The 25,024-nt window shown below is 39.0% G+C and overlaps 1 protein-coding gene across 1 annotated transcript in view; it reads left to right on the top strand.

Annotated features, from left to right (window-relative positions):
* CACHD1 (cache domain containing 1) overlaps positions 1-25,024 on the top strand; it is a 232,012-nt gene that overhangs the window by 67,195 nt on the left and 139,793 nt on the right. Inside the window, exon 2 of the mRNA XM_065911617.1 lies at positions 22,496-22,558. Within this exon, the coding sequence (XP_065767689.1) occupies positions 22,496-22,558 (63 nt within the window). The remainder of the gene's footprint in view (positions 1-22,495; positions 22,559-25,024) is intronic.

Genomic DNA, 25,024 nt, shown 5'->3' with positions numbered 1-25,024 from the left:
GGAGGAGGGCAGTAAGGAAAGAAGCAATTAAGGTACAGTTTCAAAATTGATGAAGTGAAGCAATTTCTCATTCTTGTGAATGCAGAAAGCTCTCCAGATTTATTTATTTTTTCCCTGTAAGTCAGAAACCTACTCTTTTCCTTGTGGGTGTCTGGAGCCCAGCTATTTGAGAGCCCTAGCTCCTGTGGAGCCCATATCTTCATGCCCCCTTCCTTCCTGACCGCCTCTGGTTTGGGTTTACATCACTGGTGGTAGAATACAAGCCTCAATTTATCACCACGATTCTTTCACAGAACCTCCAGGGAAAGGGCGGCCATGTGCGTCATTTAGCCAGAGAATCATGAATGGATTTGTTAGTGGAATTTCTCTAGGCATTGGTAAACCTTTGGTATGGAGATCCTGCCTGATTGATCTTGTTGGGTACGAGGAAAAAATAACACAGGGAGTGAGAGATGGCTTTGATTTTTTAAGGATATCTTTGGCAAAATTGGTCAGAAAAATAACTTGATTCTTATTAAATAGTGTAAAACAGGTGAGTGGAGGACAGTGGAGTGGGGTGGCAGGGCAGGTGAAAGGTGCTCATCTTCTTATATCCAGGGAATGGGATGCTGTTCCCCTGTCTACCTTCCCATCCCTACAAATCAAGGAAACCCCAAAGTTGGAACCCTTGAGTGCAGCCCATACAACATCCAGAAAGCAATCCTTGCTGGCATTTCTCTTTTTTTTTTTTTCCTTTTCTGGCAAGAGATCCTCCCCCTCTCCCCAAAAGTTTAATAACTTCTTATTAAAAGAATGTATTGGGAGAAGGTCCAAGGAAATGGAAAAGACTGGTAAATTAAATGAAATCACTATAGATTCTCACTTTTCTAATTGCAATGCAGAACACAAATAAAACCCGTTCTTCAACTGGGCGGTAACTCTCACTTGCATGTCTAAAGTGTGCTGTTTACCTTTTATTATCCGATCACTGTGAAGCCACTGGATTCCTCTTGAGCCATCACGGCATATCGGCAGTGCTCCTTCCTGCCTTTCTTGGGGAAGCCTCCTGATCGCGTGTTTTATGTGGTAATACTGTAAACACATTTTCACACAGTTACTGTTGTGAAATTATTTAGTGCAGAGGCATTTGCCTGGTTTTTAAGATCTGGAGGAACTGAGTTTTGTCCTGATGAAGTCCAGTTTGATAGATTTTCTATTCTTCTCTTTCTGTTCTTCCTTTATAATTTTATTCTTCTTGTCATCATTTAAAACCAATTTGCCTTCTTTCTGTTTGAAAGTATTATATTAGGATGTATTTGAAAGTATAATATTAGGATACATATACCAATGCATTAAAAGACTGATTTCCTGCAGTTGGGGTCAGCAAGCACTGACTACCCCATGGTCTTTTGACCTCATAATTACTGACTCACTACAGAAATCACAATGGGTTTGCTAAGACCCTTCATAATGAGGGTCTGGTGATGAGCTCTGTTTCTGCATTGTCATCTTGTGTTGCTAATTGGCCCAGGACTGTGGAACCTCAGTGTCTGCGCCTGCTAGTGCTGGCTTATCACATCCGTTCTGTATGTTAATGTATGTTGCAGAATGAATTCTGGAAAGGAGAGGGGGACAAGTTTCTGAAAGATTATCTCCATTTATAGTGTGTTCTGCACCACTTCAGAACTGTACCTTACTTAATAAGCCAGGTATTTAAACTCCAATCTCTTACAGAATTTAATTATGTAATAGGTGTTATTATCTGAATGTCCTAATGTGAGTTAAGTTTGAAGACTGTTTTTCACCCCCGCTCTCCTGTTTCTGAAGGGAAGTCCAGCTAATTTACTGCAAATGAAATAAGTATTTTGGAGGAATAGGTTGACATTTAGCATTCTGGTTTGAAATCTCTCTGACTGTTAAATATTTAATGTGCTGCAAAGCATCCTTAAAAATTAAATATGAATGAGTTTTAGAGAAACTTGCAGTGGTATAAAAAATTGAGAATTCCCCCCACTTATTTCAAGCATGAGTGTCTGCCTAGGGAATCTTAATTATTTTTAATGAAGATGACATTATATATTTGATCAGCTTGGGGATGTCCTAAATCATGAAGTTAATATAAATAGAATCCTTCTGAATAATATCATAGCAGAGATTTACTTTGAAATAAATTATTGGTCCTGTCTCTTAGAGGTTAATCACTCTACCCCCTTTTTATTTTTTGTTTAAAGTTAGTAAAGTCAAATGACCAGAGGAGAATTTCTTTGTTGGGAGAAAAAAAGTTTGTTTTCCCTAGGTTTATTGCTTTGCTAAAACTAATGCTTTACTTTTGTCAACTCATGAGATTTAGAGTATGTACTATAAACATTTTTGTGGAATCTCTGAAAAAGCATGATATTATTACTATTACTGGTATTTGAGAATGACGTTCTTGACATTGATATTTGTAATCATATTTTTCTTTTCTTTTTAAAAATATTATAATAACTGATGGCCTTCCCCAAATTTAATGATAAGGGAACTAAATAGGAGACTCTTGGATTTATTTTACAATGCTGACATCTGACCTTAAAAAAGATCATACCCATATTTTCTCACCATATTTTCCTGACTTTCATTGGCTAGTATTCTATTTTAGTTGCATGCTGTCCTAAGTATCAGTTATGCATGTGGGAAAAGGGGATTTGAATTCATGAGTCTATAGTCTTGGTGCTTACTTATAAAACAGTGTGAGTTACATGTGTTTCCAAAAGGTGTTTTAATTACAGTCCGTGAATTTTTCTTGAGAAAACCACCCCCCCTTTAAAAAAATATTGCGTAATGTTTGTACCTTAACTGTTAGAAAAGGATGGGGTCTCTTTTCAGGAACTATGCTTTTAATTTTTTCCAACTTTGCAGTGATTGTAGAGAATATTATTTCTCTCTGTCTCTCTCTTGTTTCTTTCATTTTGTCTAGGTAAAACTAACACACTAAAAATGAAACCCGTCGTTGCTCAGCCTGTAATTAATCACCCAGCTTTCAAATTTCTTTGGCATTTTTGATGCATCTCTCTATACTCCACAGCCAATCAGCGGATGAGAGCTCAAAAATGTCCTCTGTATCCATTTTCCTTCTTTCAGTTCTAGAACCATCACCTTTCTCTAGTTCTGTCTCTCTTTCCTCCCTCCCCATTTTGTTATATTACAATAGCAACAACAAAAGTTGTCATTTATTGACTCCTTACCATATGCTGGCTATTGTGTTAGTGAGATAAATGACTTTTCTCATTAATACATATCAATACAAATAGTAAAATCTAATGGATAATAAAAGTCCTATGAAGTAAGAGATTGGGGGTGGGAGAGTGTGCAGAGGGGAGACTTTGGGGTTAATTAAAGTGCCCTGGGCTACTCAGCTAGTAATTGACAGAGCTGAGATTTGAGTCCACAACAGCCTTTGACCCAAATGTGCACGTTCAACAGTATGTTATGATCTAATTTGCTAATAATAGGTCATACTACTACTGCCAAATTATTCTGCTTCGGGTTCAAATCTGATCAATTCATTCTCCTGCCCTGTAACATTACTTTCAAACTTTCACAGGCTTGCTTTTACATTCTCGATGATTTTGCCCACATCTGCTTCTCATCTTTGTCATTGTTTATGATTGATAAGGATTGACTGGCTAGAATAGAAACAGAAAGGAAGAAAGATGCGTTTCAAACTAACATAGGCACGATTCTATGGTTAGGATCTTCTGGTGTCTCCTGAAGTGACCCAGTGCCTGGCAATAAAAGAGTCCGCTGCGCTTTGTGGTCAGGATCTGGTAGTACAGAACTCTTTGTTGCAAACTTAAAATTGTCTTCAGCATTTTGCTCTGCAGTTTAATTGGGAGAACACTGGGTGCTTCAATGCTGATTCCTGGTGTGGAAAAATTTAGCATTCCCTGGGGCCATTTGACTTTTCCTGATGTTACCTCTACAACAAAGCGCAACGTTCCTTCGTAGAGATTTAAGGCCAGCAACTTTTAAATGATAGGTGAAAACTTAGCTTTCAGAAATGACATTTGCCATGAAAATCAAAGTCATTGGCAACATCTTAGAAATCTCTATACATCTGGTGGGGGGGGGAATTGATTAGAGAAGATCAAATTTAAAAATATGTAAGGTCTAAAGTAAGACAGCCCTTTAGCCTTATTTACCTAGTCAATGCAAAGAGCAATACAGATTCTTTCCCACCATTATTAATGGGTCAACTCTTTTCTTGAACAATTAATTGGAATGAATAAAGCTCATTCCATCTCCTTTTTTTAGGAAAGAAGAAGTAAAACAAATACTTCTTCCCTTTTCCTCATTCTTAAAAATTTTTAGGAAACCTGATTGACAACTAATTGTGTGTCACATTCAGCTAGTTTTATAATGCAGAGCAAGTGTGGTCATTGCATGGAATGTTTCTCCTTTGGATTCATTCCTTAAACTTGAAATTAACGTTTTGTGGAAAAAATGAAAGCACCCTTCTTTGGTGCCTGCCCCAGTCCCTTTTGAAAGGAAACACGGCAGAGGCCTGAATATCAGACAGTTGCAGGGATTCCAGTGCACTGGAATGAAGTTCCAGTCAAATGAAGTTCTGTTATAAGGGAAGTGTTCATCCGTCTGCATTTTGTGTGTGGGTCCTCTGTTATTTATTAGGATTGGAGACTGAGAAGGGAGAAATCCCAGCAAACATGCAGTGTGTCAGGAACGGAATCCCAAAAAGTGCCTTGATGTCTCGCAAATACCTCTGCCTTCTCATGACCCTTTGCTGTTCCTTAGTGACTTGGGGCGGAGGAGAGTGTGTATACAGCCTATTACAATGCACTGAGGCAGGGGTGTGTGGGCATGAGAGAGACAGAGAGAACCAGAGCAATCACAAAGAAGACTGCCTTGGAGAACTTATTTTGGGGAGGTAAACAAAGTCAAACAAGAACATGAACTCTGATAGAACTCTACTCTGGAGAGATGTGTTTAGAATGATTCTCAGCTGGTTAATTTGCTTATTACCAGGTATCTCTTTGTTGTTCAGACATAGAAAAGTATTTGCTCTACTGGCACAGGCTGAGCATGCTTGTACAAGGATGGGCTTGGGCTGGTAATGGTGATACTGCTGTGATAAGAGAATCTTCCCCATTACAATTTTGCTTAATGCCAGACTCATAATGCTGCCTAAATACTGACAGCTTCTGTGGGGCAGAGTAGAAATAGCATTATACCATATAGTCAGCAACAACATGCCTTCTATGTGCTAGGAATTTAAAGATGAATGAGAATCAGTTCTTGTCTTCTAGAAGCTCACAAGGTATCAGGGGTCGAGACTAGCTATGTTAACAAATAATTGCAGTGCATTCTGTTAAGTGTTAGAATAGTGGGGTGCCCTACTGCATAGAGATCAGGAAGGACTTTCCATGGAGATGAAAAATCAAGGGAACCTTACTGTGGAATTTGGGGCTTCTCAGGTGGCTCAGTGGTAAAGAATCCTCTTGCCAAACAGGAGACACAGGTTTGATCCCTGGGTTGGGAAGATCCCCTGGAGAAGGCAACCCATTCCATTACTCTTGCCTGGGAAATTCCATGGACAGAGGAGCCTGGCAGGCTACAGTCTATGGGGTTGCAAAGAGTTGGACAGGACTTAGCAACTAAACAACAACAACTATATGGAATTTATTGAGAAAATTAGTGGCAAAGTACATTTTAGGTGGGAAAGTGACCCCTTTGAATAATTTCATGTGTTATGAATTCCAAGTGGGATATGCTTCTGTCATAGTATGTTTACAGTTTTTGTCCCTCTCATGAATTCATTAACTGAGTGGTTCTGGGTGCTGGGGACAGTGGGGGAAAAAGCAGAGTCCCTGTGCCTGTAACATATATACCAACAGGGGAAAAAAGCATAGGACATGTGAAATGTGACAAGAGCTACTGGGGTCACTATTTTGTATAAAATAACATTTGAGCAGAACCCTAGTGGCAGGACGGAGCAAGTCCATCCAAAGATAGTGTGCTTCAGAAAGAGGAAGCAGGAAATGCACAGGCCCGTGGTTGGAAATTGCTCTGCAGGTCTAAGTAGCAACCTGCAGACCGGTGTGTCTGGAGCCAGGGGGAAGAGGGTGGGAGAGAAATCAAAAGGGTGCATGGGATGTAGTTAGGGCTTTTGAACCAAGGCAAAGACTTGGAGTTTTCCTCTCGATTGGTTGGAAACCGTTGGATAGTTTGGACCTGTAAGTGCCAAGAGCCTTGGCCTAAGATTAGAGTCAGACATGTCTGAGTTCATCTCGCTCTGCCACTTGAACTAGTTCTGTCCACGTCCTCATCTATAAAATTGAAGTTTATTCTTCTTTCCATGAAAAGTCTCAGTGAGGAGGAGGAGTAACATGGTGGGGGTAGTTTTAATAGTAGAAGAGGTAGATAGCAATAAGATAATTTGTTTCTATTGATCAGTATGTTAAGAGGCAGGGTGCAGGCAGTTACATGAGTATGAGAGGGGGCATTCTGAGCAAAGCTCCACAATCGGGCCTTGCAGACACTGGGCTGTGGTTTCTGTAGAGAAGGAATAATGCAAATACCCAGATGGCTTGGATCAACCATGAGTATTAACAGCAGCTGGGCCTTCCAGATCCTGAGAGCTCTCCAACTCACCTCCAGTTTTGAAGCAGTGTGTTAATAAATGAAGAAATGCCAAACAGTCACCAACGCTATTATATTTAAATATTTCTACTTAACAAATTAACTCTTATGCAATGTAATTGTGCTATTTCTGAGCTAATTTCAGTGTTTTTTTTTTTAAAGCATAAATAGAGAATACTGTGTATGTATGGTATGTTCTGTTAATGTGATACAAGAAGGTGGTATGATCCAATACCTTTTTTCTGTGACTGTGTATAAACTCTCATTAGGAGAAAAGATTAACTGTATAATTTGGGGGCTTTTGATGAATATAAATCCCAGGCCAAAAAACCAACCAGCCAACCAACCTTCCAGCTATCTCTCCTGCTCTGCACATTAGGCTTTAATAGTCCCTGTTGAATGCTGAGAACAAGGTTCCTGGTAACTTGCTATTGTGTTTGAATTAGGTGTGCCTTCCTCACACTGGCCACTACCTACAGCTTCTACATATCTATACCTTCTTCTCCTTTGCACTGTCAGCTCTTGAAGAATGGGCTGTCTTAGCATCGCATCATCTGAAGCCAGCTTATAGTCTGTGCTCAGTAACAGAAAACTGAACTGGGCTGCATTGGAAAGGTGAGCCCTTCCAGAACATTTAGCTGGACATGGCTGGACAAAGGAAGCTCACCAGCAGCTCTAGCAGTTTGAGAGACAAAGAGATCTTGATCCCAGGTTACAACCATGGCCTCCAGGGAAGCCTGGAGTTGTGGGGAAAGTTGTCCCTCCCTGTGTGGATCCAATGTGTGGCTTTGAGGATGCTGCCTGGTCATTAGTTAGTTCCTCGTTTTGTAAAACAGGAATTCTAAAAATGCACTCCCCTCAAGGGTGGTGGTGCAGCAGTTGCTGCTGTTGTTCAGCCGCTAAGTCATTTCCCACTCTTTGCAACCCCATGAACTGCAGCATGCCAGGCTTCCCTGTCCTTCACTATCTCCTGGAGTTTTCTCCAACTCATGTCCATTGTATCAATGATGCTATCCAACCATCTCATCCTCTGTTACCCTTTCCCCCTCCTGTCCTCAATGTTTCCCAGCATCAGGGTCTTTCCAAAGAGTCAGCTCTTTGCATCAGGTGGCCAAAGTGTTGGAGCTTCAGCATCAGTCCTTCCAGTGAACATTCAGGGTTGATCTCCTTTAGGATTGAGTAGTTTGATCTCATTGCAGTCCAAGGGACTCTCAAGAATCTTCTCCAGCACAATTTGAAGTATCGGTTCTTTGACACCCAGTCTTCTTTATGGTCCGGTTGTCACATCCATACATGACTACTGGGAAAAGCCATAGCTTTGACTGTACGGATCTTTGTTGACAAAATAATGTCTCTACTTTTTAATACCTTGTCATAAGGCAGTAACGTTGCAAACCAAAGTGTTCTTTCCTTCTTTTCTTCCTCTTACCTTCCCAGGAAGCTCCACACAAAGCTTAGTCTATCTCTAGTTCTGAATTTGGTGCCTGCAAGTGGAAAGCAACTATCGGTGCCTGAAGATTTGGAATATGCCCCTTTCTTTTCCTCTAAGTGGTCAGTGGTAATGGGAATTTCTCTTTCTTTCTCCTTCCCTCTTTTTTCTTTCTTAAGGAATTTTTTTTTTTAACTACACTGTACTTTATAGTCTGTGGAAATTTGGATTTATTCAGAAATTCAATATAGGGAATTTTATACAAAAATTTATAGGGAATTTATACAGAAATTCAATACTACTGATATTTCCAGGAGACTCATAGAAGTGTTTTCATTTGAAAGTGTCATTAGTGTAGGACATATCGAACAGTGATTAGTAGGCATCATCGGGACTACCTGGGTGATTCTTGCGCATACTGGCCTCCCCAGGGCTCATGGGCCCATTATTTATGGAGGTAAGGGCCCAGGAATCTGCGTTTGTTTACAAGCAAATAGGATTTATCTTGTATCTCTAATGAATAATAACCTTGACCTTAGTGATGAAAATCCAAGTTTCATAGTTGAAAGCACCAACTATGTACTTTCCTTTTTTCCTCATATAGATAATAACTTAAGTCCTCACAGCTGTGACCCTAACTAGACATTGAAGTGCAGTTTACATTACATGGCTTTCCCTGGTGGCTCAGATGGTAAAGAATCTGCCAGCAATGCAGGAGACCCCGGTTCGATCCCTGGGTCAGGAAGATCCCCTGGATAAGGAAATGGAAACCTACTCTAGTATACTTGCCTAGGAAATCCCATGGACAGAGGAGACTGGTGGGCTACAGTCCATGGGGTCACAAAGAGTCGGACATGAGTAAGTGACTAACACTTTACATAAAGTCACCCATGGAAACCGTGTAAGTCAATGGCTTTTAGTATATTTCCAGAGTTGTACAGTTATCACCATAATCTAAAACATTTTCATCATCCCCCAAGGAAACCTTATTCTCATTAGCGGTCACTGCCCAAGGATTGATATTATTACCCCTGTTTTTAGAGGCAGGAAAATGGAGGCTCTGGACATTTAAGCAACCTACCTCCAACCCCCACAGAAAGGAATGGAGCTGAGGACCATTGGTCCGACTTCCTTGCTTCCAGAACCCATGATGTTTCCACTATACCATGACCCCCTTTCAGGCACTTCAGACAGATTAAACATTTGTTTGGGGACACATGTGTGCCCGTGGGTGATTCATGTCAATGTATGGCAAAAGCCACCACAATATTATAAAGAAATCATCCTCCAATTAAAATACATAAATTATTTTAAAAATATTTTTTGATGGGGAGGATAATTTGAGGTTTTGGCTTTATCCTAACTCAGTAGTTTTAGGTAATGTATTTTCCCTTCCCATGCTAGCTTTGTAGGGTAAGTAAATAGGTTTTAGAGATAAACAGCAAGGTCCTAATGTATAGCACAGGGAACTATATTCAATATTCTATGATAAATCATAATGGAAAAGAATATGTAAAAGAATGCATGTATATGTATAACTGAGTCACTTCACTATACAGCAGAAATTAACTCTGTAAATCACCTACACTTCAATAAAATAAATTTTTTAAAATGTTTTAGTTTTAGTTCATTATGCAGCATAGTCTGATTTTAAGAATTACATTTGAAATCAGCATGACTGGGAACTTCGCTAGTGGTCCAGTGGTTAAGAATCCACATTCCAATGGAGGGGATGCAGGTTCCATCCCTGGTTGGGGAACTAAGCCTGGAACATGCAAAAGGGCAACTTAGCCTGGACTGCAACACGGGTCACTAAAGATCCCACATGCTGAAATGAAGATCCCGCGTGCTGCAACTAAGACACAATGCAGCCAAATAAATAAATATTTTTTAAAAAGTCAGCATTACTGAAAGCCAGGAGAAACCCGTGTTTGGTCCTGTCCCTGGTTGTACTTCTGTAAGACTTGCTTTCTTCTTCTGTTAACTAAGAGGGTTGTTCCAAATCTTTTATTGATTTGTTAAGCATTATTAGGCATTTATGGTGATTATACTAAATGCTGGATATTCAGAGAAAATGATGGCAATTTTAATACTGGCTATACTTAATTGGGCAAAAAATATGTCAGACACTGTCGCAGCTGTCATTCCATTTAGTTCTAACTTTCAAACCTGGTAGATAGTGAAGATCATTCTCTTCTCTGTGAAGTTGGAGGTATGTCGCTTAAATTCCCATGAGGAAACTTAGGCTTAGAAGGTTTAAACAATTTGTGTTGGTTACCCAGCTGAGATGGCTGAGGTCTAGATGATTCCAAAGCCTGGGCTTTAGTCCTTACACTGCTATCTAGGCGAGCAGAAGTTGTTCTTACCTTCGCTACTCATGTTTCTAAATAAATACTTGCAGCACAATGTGAAAGTAAATAATTCAGTGAAGGCTCTAAAGGAAGTTTAATTTTCTCACCTCTTTTTGGGTGGGTCCTGAGAAGGCTCAAACCAGATGAGCCTCTGGGTTCTGTTGGAGGCATAACTGATATGCATTTCTCCCTCTCCTGTAGAAGCTATTGCTTCCTAATTGCAGGTGGATGTTTTAGGGCTACTTCCCTCCTGTAGTACCAGCCAGAACCCTGTCTGTTAAGCAGCACTAGACTGGGAGGGACCAGCACCTCTGGGATATATTTGCCAACTTGAGTTTACTCCTGTGGCCTCCTTGGCCGCGTGTTTACAAAGCCATGCCTGAAGAAACTAGACATTCGGGGCGTGCTTCTGCAGGGGTTCCCCACCAAGTACTGGGCTGGTCAAAAAGTTCATTCGGGTTTTTCCATATGATGGAATTCCATTTCATTCATTTTTCCAAACCCAAATGAACTTTTCTGGCCAATTCTATAACATCAGTAACCAAAAGGAAAGTCGCTCTCTCAAGGACACAGCTTGCATGTGGGTTTCTAAAGAAACTTGAAGAAGGCAGTTTGTTGAGCCTGGGAGCCAAGCTTGTCAAGGCACTGGGAGCTAATGGGAAAGCCATTTCCTGAAAATATGGAGTTTTTAATAAGTCTTGTCACTGTGGAAGGCTTCAGAGTGCTGATTTGGAAGAGTTCCTGAAGTTGGGAGGAGGACACAGGAAATCTCAAATGACTTTTTATTCCTGGGAATGGCTGCTCTTTTTGAAGGATTTTTAAAAGCTACTATTTACTGAGCTCTTATTGTATGGAAGGAATAAGTGCTATGTAAGCACTGAACCTCACAAAAACCCTATGAATTCACTATTATTGTCACCTCTCTTTTACAAATTAGGAAATGGTGTGCATCTAACCTCTCCATAGCCACTCAGCTGGAAACAGGATTTGTTGTTGTTGCTGTTGTTTTAACTTTCCTTTTGCATGCCTATTTTTTTAACCCTGAAATCGTGAAAAAAAATTTCAGCCTGCATTTATTTATTCATTAAAATTATACTGTGAATCTGAGCCCAGGGAATCGTATTCATTGAGATGTGAATTAATGATTATTGCTGAAAATAATGGCATGCTGGAGCCATTGCAGGCAGGCTTGTTACCATGGTATTCAATATGCGTGACAGGCACCCTGGCTGTGAGAGACTGAAAGATGATACAGTGAGGAGGACCTGGGAGACATTCGTGTAATCATATTAGCATCACATTTATTCCAGAAAGGCTGACTGCTTGGCTTCATGTCTTAATGTCCAGATTTAAACTCACCACACTCAAGACTGGCTTTCTCTACTTAAATTTTCTTGTTAAAATATCCATCCCTTTAATACTTTCTCCTCCTGCAACAAGTTTTAGAGATATATTTATAACATTTTCCTAATAACTTAAGTCAGATTTCACCAACAAGTATAATTTGCTTGACACATCTGTTTCATATAACAGAAAGACCCAACCTTAGAAGCTGCTCAAAAGTCTAGCCGTTGATAGTTCAATATGATTCTAGCACAACAATAGAGTAGAAATTTTAGGATCACCAAGTTTTATATAATCTAACTCAATTTTCCCCTTTACAGGTTAGGGAAAGTAGACATAGGGAGGCTTAAAGCCTTCATCAGGCATAGAGATTGTTTATACAGAGCTGGTTTGTACAGTTGCAATTTGACATTGTTAGTTATTAGCTTTTGTGACAAGTTTAGATTTATAGTTTCTGTGCTTAATGATTATACTAAAAAAAGCACCTCTTTACATAAAAGGATGTACCAGAAAAATTCTCTCTGTTTGGATATGGCATAAGTGAACATTTCATTTGAAAACCATACAAACAGCCTCACAGTAGCATATTTTGAAATGTCAAAAACTAGTCTTCAGCTCAGAATGCAACATTGCAACTGTGCTTTAAACTCGAACAGTTGCTTTTCATTAAGTTATTTTAAAATCATTTTTTGAACAAATATTTCTCCATCTTATTCCATAATATTCCATATCTGTGGAAGTGTTGTAGGGGTTGCAAAATTGAAGAAAACAGTCCCTCGGAGGATTTTATAATTTTACAAAGGAGATAAGACTCATGGGAAACTTTTATTTAAGGTCTTTCAAGTGTCATTTGAAGGATCAAAGGCAATCCAGTTCATTTGGCTCCTAAAGTTGTCACAGACCCTTGGGATAGTAACTGGCTTCTAAATGGACTAGATATTTTTCTTTGTGAGAAGGCTTAGCAACAGTTGAGGGAAGTGGGTGCATGCTTCCGAGCATGTGGAATATAAACATTCTTAAAGCACCTATTTCATCATGTCACTCCCCAACTACAAATCCTTTCTAATGGTTCTTTATTTATTGGCAAAGAGACATTTATTCATTTACTCATTCATAAAATATTTACTCAGTGCCTAGCTTATGTGTAAAATCCAACTCCTCTTCCTGGCTTGAAAGACCTCCAGAGTCTAGCCCCATCATTTCTCTTCCATTGAGTTCAGTTTTATTTCTAAAAGCTCCCCTTATGCAACTGACCTTGTGTCATAACTGCTGACTTGCAGGGTCTCTAGATTGTAAGCTATTCTACAATAGAAGTGATCTTCTTATCTTTGAACCCCCATTTTCCAAACATACAGACCTGTGCTGAGTAAGTCCATTTTAAGGATTTTCTTGAAGCCAAAGGATGTAGAACATAGGCTCCATGTGGACAGGGAGTTTGTTACGTTCATTTTTGTATCCTTAATATCCAAAATAGGCCTGGTCCAAAGTACTTAGTACTTTGTGTTTAGTACTGTGTGACAGACCCTCTCTGTGAATGCTCTGAAATGTTCTTGCCTAAGCTCTTTTTTCTTTTTTCCTATTTAAATCTGACCTCAAATTCAAGCCCAAGTCCCATCTCTTCAGAATCCTGCCTCCCGCCTCCCCAACCCTCCATGAACTCTGACAGCACCTTGGGTCTGTGCCAGTCATATTGAGTTCATACGGAGACTGCATTGCACTGTTCACTATTCCTTCTTACTTTTTAATTTTTAATTTCTTCCTTCAACCAGAGAGCCCAGTCTAGAGCTATATTTTACATATTTTCTGACTCTATCAGAAAGGACATGATTGACTCACTGAGTTATTAACTAAGCATAGTCATTTAAGTCTGGAAGGTAAAGGATTTCAGGGTTTCCAGTTTTCTTTGTCCTTAATGGATGGATTCCTAAGGACCTGAGCATTTGTGCGGGCTTGTGCACACATAGAACCCTGAGTACCAAAGACTATTTTAAAGTGCCCTCCTCCAAGAATAAATGCATAGCCATTTAAATGCCTCCCCCCCCTTTTTTTCCCCCTACTTTCAAGGTGAAATTTAAAAAGCCTAAATGGAGATTGAGGGTGTAGGGAGTGAGGAAATGAAGAGTTAGGAGAGTGGAAGTAAGGGAGTGGAAATCTGGCACCATCTGCAAAGCGAGTCAGCTTTCCATGTCTGAGAGGTTTCACATGCATTGTCATGAATATTACTTATAGTCAAGTTACTCTGGCTAAAGGCTGAGTCTTTCCAACATGTGGAACTGATTTGCTTGCCTTTTCCCCTCTTACTCCCTTTGAAAGCCACAACAACAACAACAACAACAACAACAACAATTCAATAACCCTTCAGAAGCTTTATCGCATTCAGGGAGGTGTTTCCGTCTGCTTTTGCCTTTCTTTGTTCTCTGGGTTCATATTTACCCACTGACTCTCCTGGTTTCAATGCTACAGTAGGAAATCAAGTGATCAAGGCCAGAAACTTTGCTTGCTGAGATTATTGCTTTAGATTTCCCCTGCTAAATCAGATTGCAGCCTATTCCTTTTCCCCTGTAATTTCTTTTGAGGGGTAGAGTGGACCAAAACTAGCAGCCCTTTGTAATGGTGACACTTGTCACCGGTTTGTGACTCTCTGCCAAGCTTCCTTGCTATTCAGAGCTTCTGTTGGTATGAAGGGTGTTAGCTGCCTTCAGATTAAGGAATTCATAAATTGAGTTCTTTTGCAAGCTTGAAGTAGCCAAGGGGCTATGTGTGTATATACTTAGAGCCTGAAGAGGACAGAGAAGGAAAAACAGAGGTAATGGGGGAAGACTCTATTAATAGCTTGTTGAGAGAAGGGGAAGTTTTTTATCTTAAAGAGAAAGAACATTTTCTTCCCTTTTTCACTAGCTGATTGAGTGACAGGCCAAACTAACGGTCTGATGATTTAATACCTAAATTAATGGGTGCACACATGCTTATTTATGCTTACTACGTACAATTCGCTGTGGTAAGGAATCATGGCATGGACCAGCTATCAAAGAATTTACAGCAAAGTCAGAACCTAGAAGTCCAAAAGAGTGGAATGAAATAAAATGTAAACAGTAGTTGGTTTTTACTGGGTGGTCAGACAATAGATTATTTTTCCCCTCTTCTTCCTTTACATATTTTCAATTTTTCTACAGTGTATGTATTGCTTTAATTGTAGCATATACTGTCTTTATTGCAGAGATTCAGAGAATGGAGAAATTACCTTTGGGAAGTTGTTAAGAATGAGGTGGAACTTTAGTTGATAAATATTTAAACAGGTATTTTTGCTCCCTTATACCTCTAACCATCATAGAATTAACTGTCATTAACAGAATAGTGTTAAGAGGTTAACATAAATGGAATAGAAGAATAATAGAATAACTATCAAGATTGTTTGAATAACTATCATAATGGTATGTGAAATACATTCATAATGTTGTTAGTGTAATCTATATAAATTTATCTTCACATGAATCAGGTTAACATGCATGAAGTTCCTAATGCTGGACAGATAGTAGCATTAGCTATTATCGTTTTCTATATATAGCAGCTGTAAAACAAAATAAGGAAGTCTGTTGGGCACGACATGTCTGCACGGGGTACCATTCGCACAGGGTCATCTATTGTATACTGATTAGTTTTGTTTGAAATTCCCAATCTAGGCGTCTTCCTCTACTATGATTTTCAGTACCTAAGCATTTCCTTTTGTCATGATCTGCAATAGCCCTGTTTCTTGCAAATCACCGTGGTATTCAAGATCAGTTTTTTATAGTAAGGATCAAGCATGAGACTCTGTACTTATTTTTTCCTCTGTAAGCTCTCAAGGTGGTGATCTTGTACAAACGGTTCTTTGTCGAGTTTAGTTGTAACTCTGAATGTATATGTCCTTTTTTCCCGAGTGTGTCAACTCTTTGAAAAATGTTTGTCTTTATCCATCATAAAGGAAATTCATGCTCCATTTTGAGATTGGGGGGATGGGGAGGAGGGAATATATGTTCTGGATTCATTATTCACAGGCAAACCTTGTTACTATTTGAGTCATTTTCTAGATTTTACCTGTTTTCTTTATTAAGATGATTATATAGAGGATGATACATATACTTTGGAGTAAGGCACATTTTGCACCCAGACTTGGCCACTTACTTAAAATGTTCTACATTTGGGCAAACTAAACTTCTCAGAACCTATTTTCTCACCTGTAAAATGATGGCATAGTAACTACTATGAAGAGTTGTTGTATTAAGTGAAATGTGTTGCAAAGCACCTGAATCCATCCTGTGTCCTTGTTAATATATATGGTAACACTTATGTATAATGTAACCCCCCACACATATAATTAGAACAATATGTGTATATTTAAATGCTGATTTTAAAATATGAACAATAAGAAAAATCATAAACATTTTTATTAGCTGCACAATATATTTTTGATAGGATGAAGAGTAATTAATTGGTTCCCCTGTTATTAGTCACTTAGGTTTTTTTTTTTAGTTGTAACCTTTTTAATACTCTTAATAAACTATTTTTTGGAGCTACCTGTATCCAGGATAAACAAGTTTAGAGATTTTTTTCAGTGATGGGGATTTCTGGCACCAGATTTGTGATCTTAGAATGTAGAATGATAAGAGTGTCCTTATAAAATGTCATTTTTCTGGACTGTCTATATGTTTATCAGTGTGAAGTTAAATAGTTTGGTAAAAATTAGACGATCCCTATTCTGGGCAGAAGCAATCCCTTATAACCTAGTAGAAAAAAAATTTATTCATGGAGTATGCTTAGGGGAGAATAAAGTTATACATATGTTTTCTTCCCTGAAACACTTAAAAATTAAGTTGTCATTAATTCCCTGTCCAGTGGTTGTTGGAGTTTGTATTAATGACAGCATTTTCTCTTTTAAGGGTTAATGTTGGTCAGCATCTCAAGATAACAGTGGTGACCTATTTTTTCTTCCCCTTTGGCCTCAATTCCTAGATGGTAGGAAGAGATCCAGAGAGGAATGAAGTTGTTAGTGAATTTGTCAGCCAAACTGGCTTGCGACAGAGAGCTGTAAACATCAAGAGAATAAGCTTTTGAATTAAAATTCAGTCCTGCATTTTCTTGGCAAAGAGCAGGGAAGGAGACCAACAGAATCTCATTAGATTTGTAGAGGTATTTATTTCTCTGCTGCGGTTTTGTACTCTACCATTCATTTAAACATCTAGTTAAAATTTGGCAGAGCTGTTGGCGGAGTGAAGGTGGAGCCAACTGTCTGGATTGACCATCTTATTGAACACTCGTGTAATTGTTCCTATTCCAGTTAAGTAGAATTCTCTTGCCCTCTGTTAATCAGACTCAATTAAATAGAGAGATTTGGGAGGGAAAGATAGTGGGTAGGGAGGATGGGTCAATGGAGTGAGGACTTGGGGACAGGCAAGGACTGAGGTGGGAAAGTAGCCACCAGCACCCCACCCCCCTGCTTGTACACACCCACACCCACCCACACACACACACCAGCATGTCTTTGGTTTTTTTTTCTCTTGCAAGAGAAATCTGGGGAAACTATATTCAAGTGTTACGTGACTCTTTAATTTCCTCTTAGGGGGAGGAGGAGGAGGACAGTTCTTAGGAAATAAAAGAACAATATATACAGAGGCAATGTGATTAAATTGCATTATGTAAGTTTAGATCTTCCAAGATGGATGAGATTCTAATAAAGACACCTTTTTTTTTTTCTTGCTGAAAATTCAGGTTAGTACAGTACCATTGAATGGGAAGCTGAACAACTAAGTCATGTTGTATACCTAAGGTATGAGAGAGTAATTAATATGTAGCCTCAGGGAAGGCTCAGGAGACCTTATCTTTGCATTGCTAAGTAACTCCTCAGTATTGGTACCGTCCAGTTTCATCTGGATTGCAGAGTGAGGTGTAGATTCTTTTTTGAGTATAGCCCAGTTAATAGATTATTGTTCTTCTTAGAAACGTAGAAATAATTTTTTTTAATATACAAAAAACATTTGTCTAGGGTACATTTTAAAGAGACTGCCTAGAGTGTACATATAAAGTAGATTTATTGCAGTATAGCATATATACAACACAGTGTACAGTCATACATATATAGCCCTCACAAAAGCAAACACATCCTTGTAACCAGCACCTCGATCAAAAGACAGAACATTTCAGCATCCCAGAAGCAGCCTTCACATCCTAATCAGTTGAAGGCAACCACTATCCTGGCTTCTAATCAGCTAGACTGGTTGTGCCTGGTTTTGAGCTTGATATAAATGGAATTTCATTCTTTGTGTCCTGGCATCTAGCTTCTTTCACCCAGCGTTGCTTGTGAGAGGCATCATGTTGATGCATGTTGCAATTGTGTGTTCATTTCATCTCACCCAAATACTCCACCGTGTGAATTCACGCAGTTTGTCTATTCTGTTGCTGATAGGCATTTGTATAATTTCCAGGTTGGGGCCCTTATGAGTAGTGCTGTTATGAACATTCGTAAGTTTTTCTTTTGATAAACATGTACACATTTCTGCTAGGTCTATACCAGGACGGGAACTGCTGGGACATAGGATATGCAAATAATTTAGAAGATATTGTCAGTTTTCCAGGCTATGTGTTCTAATGAGAGAAAGGTCAGTTTTATCTTTAGATCAGGGTATTCAGTTGCCCTGAGCTTAAGAATTAAGGCATCTTGTTGTTGTTCTTTTAATTATGGAAATAAATATGACAGAAAAAAAGGAGTCGGTGAACTAGTATCCTTAAAATAACTTGTTTGAAAAAAAAAGACACCTCACCCATTTTAATGATCTGTTCATTATCCAACAAAGTGTATTTTTATTTCTAGTATTTGGCAAGAATGAGAAAGAACAGTGGGCAAGAACAAGCCTTTACTTCCAGGGATTTGTGCATTGAGGAGATTGACTTCAAACCCCCTCCAGCTTGTGTTCGAATTAAGAGTTCAAATGTCTGGAATTCCCTTGGTCCTCCAGGGAACTGGAATAAGGGAAAGTGACAACTTGGAAATAGAATGTGGAATGCCCACTCCACCCATCTGTACCCTAACCCTGTTACTGAGAGTAAATCCTCAGAGAGGATGAACAGTCTGACCTTTTGGGATTGCTTCTTCATGTCATGCTTTAAGAAAACGTTTTTCCACTTTCACTTTTCAAATTCTCTAACAACCAAGAAATTCTTGCAGTCACCAAAATGTCAGCTAGGTATACTGTTTGGAATTCCTGGCTCTCAAATTAGAAATAGAATCCCCAGAAAACTCTATATTCTATTCCTTTCACAATTTTAGGTAGCAACAGAATGTAATAAAAGATAAAGTCTCTGTGACTTTTAATTACTCCTGTGTGTGTGTGCGGTTAGTTGTGTCCGACTCTTTCTGAACTGTAGCCTACAAGGATCTTCTGTCCATGGGATTTTCCAGGCAAGAGTAGTGGAAGAGGTTGCCATTTCCTTCTCCAGGGGATCTTCCTCCTGACACTGGTTTTATACATAAAGTTATATAAAGTGTTACATATATTAAAAACGTTATACCAGCACATTATATCTTGCTTAAAATGAAATGGATAGAAAAAAAGCAATCTTCATTCTTTTTCGTGCATGCAGATTATCCTTAAGAAAAAGATAATGTGAATAAATTTATCTACTTTGCTAGAAAAAATGCCTATTTTTAATTTAACCTAGGTTTAGACTTCAGTACTTGATTTTTTTTTTTTTACCTGTGATACATTGAAATTTTGAGCTTTAGTTTTTGTTTTTGGTTTTTTTTTTTTTTGAGCTTTAGTTTTTAATCTGTAAAATTGGTTTCAAATTGCTGCCTACCACATAGAGTTATTGTGGAGATGAAATGAGATCATTTATGTGAAATTGTAAACTATGAGAGTACTAAGCCTAATAAGCCTTTGAGAGCTGGGCTTTGCAGGCCTTGCATTTTAGGAAAGACTATTACTATCCATTAATCTAGAGCATAATGGAAATTCACTGTATACCTTGAAATCCTGTGTTTGCGACTTTTAACCTTGCACCAGACATGGCTGACTGACCTGTTTAGCTGTGTTACTTGTCAAGTTTCTTCTGACTTTTCACTAACACTCCACACCCCTGTGGGGAAAGGAGAGGGGCAAAAAAGTGTTTGCTTGGTGATGTCGCCAAGCTATTATTCTAGCAGGCCACCTTTCACTTCTTGGGGTGGTTAGAGGGTTGTGTAAAGTAAGTAGTTTGCAGGGTCACTACTGCTCATGTCTTTAACTTCTTTATTTGAATATTTTCTTTTACCCACCATATTTATTTGGTGTCAAGAATACAGAAATGCTTACAAGTCATATAGCGCTCTACATAAAGTATTGGCTCTCATTAGTAATAATTATCAAGATAATGAATGCATAACACAGGGCCTGAACACAGTCTAGCAAACACTTCCAGGCTTATATTCCTTAGTACTACTGATGAACTCACTTTTCTTTTAATAACAAAGAAGAGGGAAGGATCTGAGGTTCCTTACTAGGTGTGGCCATTGGTGATCTTGGCTTGAGCAAAGTGGATCTGATTTGCTTCCCAGGATGCGGGTTGCTCGATCAGTTCCTCTTGCAAGAACATCTTCCAGGATAGGACAGATAATGTATCCCCTGAAATTTCACTGCCAGAAATGAAATAAGAAATTGACCACACTCTTTCAGATCTAGAGACACTACATGAATTATGTTAATTTTTAATAAAAGTGTACTCTTGGTACCAAGCAGATTGTAAAAATCAAATTATACAAAAACAGTATACATTGATCCAGTCTCTAAAAGCGTTGTTGTCTAGCTAACTAAGGTATTCTCCAGAAAACTGGGACTGGAGGTCTGCAGATTCATAATCCCTTCTCCAAAACAAGATCTGTTTTAGAATTCAGGATCCTGACGTACCATGATGTCAAACACCCTGAGTGAGATCTAATGCAGAACCCTATAATCAGATGCATTAATACATCTGCATCATAAAGAATAAATCCCCATGCTAAGTGGTTTAATAAAGACTATAAATACAAGTTAGGATTTAATGCCAACAAGTTCAGATCGTGTCATATTTTGTTAGCAAATGTGTTATGCACACCTTTTGATTTTCAGGGACTTTTGAGTTTTGGAATTACGCATAAGGGATTGTTGATCTGCGTTATATTTGGGTGTTAGCTCCTAACAGGAGTGCCTTTCATATGTGCTAAGATACCATGGAACAAGTGCTCATAAGACACTAGGGTGAGTAGCACCATTTTTTTTGGCGGGGTGGGGAGGGGGGCTGGGTTCAAATTCCAGCCATGAAGAGTGACTTTGGGAAGGTTATTTAATTTCCCAGGGTCTTAGTTTTTTGTCTTTGGAGCTGCAGGAATTATTAAGATATGCACATGAGGTACAATGTACATTGCATTAGGCACTCTGTAAAATATGTGTCCATTTCCTCAACTATATATTGGTGCTTGTCACAGAGGTGTTTTATGAATCCTAAACAGAGTAACCTGCTTTCCTATCAGCAGAGTTGTTCTTAGGGAAAAAAAGGCAATAAATATAAATGAATGAATGGCACATTGAAAATTATGATATTCATAATTAGAATTTTCCAGACTGTAATTCCATCCCATTCCGTCTCAATCCTTCCCAACTGCTTCCCTTTCCCCAGCGGCAACCCCTGTTCCACTCCTCCCCTAGCCCCAGCGCCTTGATCTTCCGTCATTAGCACGGCACTTGATGAACTTAGCACTTGTCTTCCTCATCACAACCGTGCAGGTGTGTGAGGCTGTCTGGGAAGCTGTCCCAGATGCTGACAAACCCTTGGCAGTGGGATGGAAAGGAAAAAGGGAAATTTTGGCTGACATCTCCAGATCTCACTGCTTGCTCATCTGGAGAGTTCCAGAGGTATCTTTAAAGTTTTAGGATAAATGATGAGGCTGCTGTACTTTTTCATTCCCCCCAGCCCCTAACATACATTTCTTGGGTTCTTTCTCTCTCTATTTTTTTCTTTTTTAGTTGGTTATAGTTCAATCTCTTGTGATTGGTCAGTAAACGTGGGGTTCGGTAGAGTCGTAAGTCTGCAAGATGTAAATGCCAGCAGTGGCTGCAGGAGTGGGTGTCAGCGAGGCAGAGACCAGGGGAAGAATGTGTGTGCCTGTGTGCCGCAGCTTGGGCTGATGTCTTGGCGTGGTTGTCATATTTCCTGGCATGTAAGGACTGGATCCTCTCTTAAGGCCACACATATTTGGCAAGCCCTATTATACTGCTTTTTCAAAGGGGTACTTGGGTAATGAAGGTGATAGATAATATTGGGTAGGTACCAGTTGGACAGGGACATGAGAGAATATGGAAAAAATCCTTTTTAAAGAGCTTTATTACATTAGATTGTAGTGTCTGTAAACAATTACTGCATTCAGGGAGTTGCAGGGCTTAAATGAGAAACACAGCTTTGTCAGATTATACCAGTCGGATAAAATGGCATGGGCTCCGGAAATCTATAATTAAATGTATTTTTGAAAATGAAAAATATAGCGTAACATCTGGTTTATTTCACTACAGAAGTGCCTGGGTATTGCTTCCATCAGTGTGATTGACTCTGGCTGATATTTGGATTTCTCAGTGTAAAGTAACTATCTTAATTAAATTTTTTCTGCTTGATTCTCTTTGTGCTGTAAACAGATTATTCACACACATACATTCAGATAGAAAATGGTTGCCTTATTTAGAAAATCTAATGTTTGCTCATTTTCTTTTCCTTGCAGCGGATATTCAACTCCTTTGTTTACACTGAGAAAATTTCAAATGGAGAAAGTGAAGTGCAGCAGGTAAGAGGTGACGGCACACTTGGCATTCTCTGTCTTTGGATTGCTTTTGGCTTCATGACTCTCTCTAGTCTCCATGTGAGGTTGTCTGTTGCTCTGTATATTTGATTTCATACACATCTTAAGCAAATGGTGAACCTCCCACCTAGGTTCTTATAAGCAATTGGAATAATGGTTATAGGACGGTTTTCTGCTATTCATGCTATCCATTGAAAATACTATTTAGTTCCTTGTTATTTTTTTAGAAATTCCAAAACTCAGATTTTAAAATATTAGAAATGATTTCATCTGCTATAGGGAAAGATGCTCAGGCTTTGGAATCAGACAAACCCCAGGTCAAAATCTGGTCTTTCTACTTATTTCATGACTCTCAGGAAGAAATTTAGCCTTTTGAGCTACAGTTTCTTAATCTTAAAATAGGTGGAGATATATCTGCTTGATGGGGTTGTGAGAATTAAACGAAGTAATGTCCAGTTAACTGAGAATAAGTGAAATGCGTTAGATGGATGGCCTGATGTCGAAGCAGCTCAGTGAATGTTGGCTTCTTTGTTCTTTTATTTTTCTTTCCTCTTCTTGTTTTCTTCCACTGCTGCTTTTCTCCCATCTTCTCAATGCTCTGTGGGGTCAAAAAGTTCTAAGGCCATATTCTATTCACTTTATTTATAGCTGGCTTCAAATGGACTGCTTTCTAAGCTAAAACATAGTGTTGGTGAACTTGGTCATAAATAATTGATCCGTGCTTGAAAGAAAAGGTGGTAAAGAGGATTCTGGGTTTTAATTTCAGCTAATCTACCAACCTCATTACACCATGTGACTCCCAACTAGTAATTTGAAGCTAGATTGGAAACTTAAGTAAAAAACAGGACCAAGCTGAAAACCAGAGTATAACAGAGTGTTTCCACAGAATAAAAGCATAACTATAGGAAAATATAAAATAATTTAAACTCCCTGAGTTGCTGCCTTTATCTTATTCATCTTGACTTGATCAGAACTTCAAAAGTGCTATGCAGAAGGACAAACTTTTCAAGTGTCATTAAAGTGAAGTTATTTATAGGATAGTTATTTATTTATAATAAACTACTGTGGTTTCATCTTGAAGTTCAACATCTCCTGTTTATAGACATTCAAGACGTTTATTGGTTTCTGCAGGTTAAATTTAGACAACATGAGACATTAAGCATGTACCCCTTTTCTTAGCTTTAGATAATTTTTAAAACTAATGACCTGAAATTGTAGGGAATGTGGTTTGTTGTATCAAATCTTACCTTCATGATTCTGACTTATTTTTATTCTGGCAAACTGGAAAGTGCTTTAGGGTCATGAAAAGGGTTTTTATAGGAGAAGGTTTCTACACAAAGCATGTTCAAGGAGACTTACTGGGAGACTAAAAGCCATTTGATAAGGTTTTAAAGAAACTGATCCAAGGATATCAATTTTGTTGCCTTTCCTTAAGTAACAGATACAAGTTCTTCTTTTAGATGTTTTTTCTTGGCCGAGGGGGATGCCATAGGGCACTTGGGATCTTAGTTCCCGGACCAAGGATGGAACCTGTGCCCCCGGCATTGGAAGTGTGGAGTCTGAACCACTGTACCCCCAATGAAGTCCCTCTTTGGCTGTTTTTAAACATTAAAGTTGTTTCATTTTCTTGGAGTGATGTCCTTGCTTTTTAAAATCTAGCTGTGAACAAGTTTGGAAATCTTCTATAATAATTTTCAAAAATTATTAGCAGCTTATTTAGTGCACTTATAGAAGTATGGTGATTTCCATATATTATCACATGGGTTTTTCCATATAGCCCTGAAGGAAAGTTGTTATCGTTATCTTAGATGAGGTAGACAAAACTCCCAAAGATAGAATAAGTTAGCTACAGTCTCGTGACTACTAAGTAAGAGAACTGGTTTTCAGAATAAGTTTGACACTAAGTTATACCATCTATATTTTTATTTTAACTGGGTTTATTTTAAACTCTGTATTTTCTTACAAAACAGAAAGTGTTAGTTGCTCAGTCATGTCTGGCTCTTTGTGATCCCACGGACTGTAGCCATGGAATTCTCCAGGCCAGAACACTGGAGTGGGTTGCCATTCCCTTCTCCAGGGGATCTTCCCGACCCAGGGACTGAACCCAGGTCTCCCGGGTTACAGGCAGATTCTTCACCTGCGGAGCCACCAGTGTGTGGCAGTCACTTAGCTGTGTCCGACTCTCTGTGACACTGTGGACTGTAGCCCAGCAGGCTCCTCTGTCCATGGGAGTCTCCAGGCAAGATTATTGGAGTGGGCTGCCATTCCCTTCTCCAGGGGATCTTCCCCGCCCAGGGATCGAACCCGAGTCCCCTGCATTGCAGGAGCCTACAAAACAGAAGACTGCTAGACTGTCTTTAGTTGAAGAAGATAGGTGAAAGAGACTCATCACCTCGTCATTTCTGTCTCCTCCCTTTTATTGTCAAAATTTCTTTCTTAAATATTGACCAG

The sequence above is a fragment of the Muntiacus reevesi genome, chromosome 1, assembly GCF_963930625.1.
Source record: "Muntiacus reevesi chromosome 1, mMunRee1.1, whole genome shotgun sequence".
NCBI classification, from domain to species: Eukaryota; Metazoa; Chordata; class Mammalia; order Artiodactyla; family Cervidae; genus Muntiacus; species Muntiacus reevesi.
Note: the sequence above shows the minus strand (reverse complement) of the source record. Positions and strands in the feature narration are given on the sequence as shown.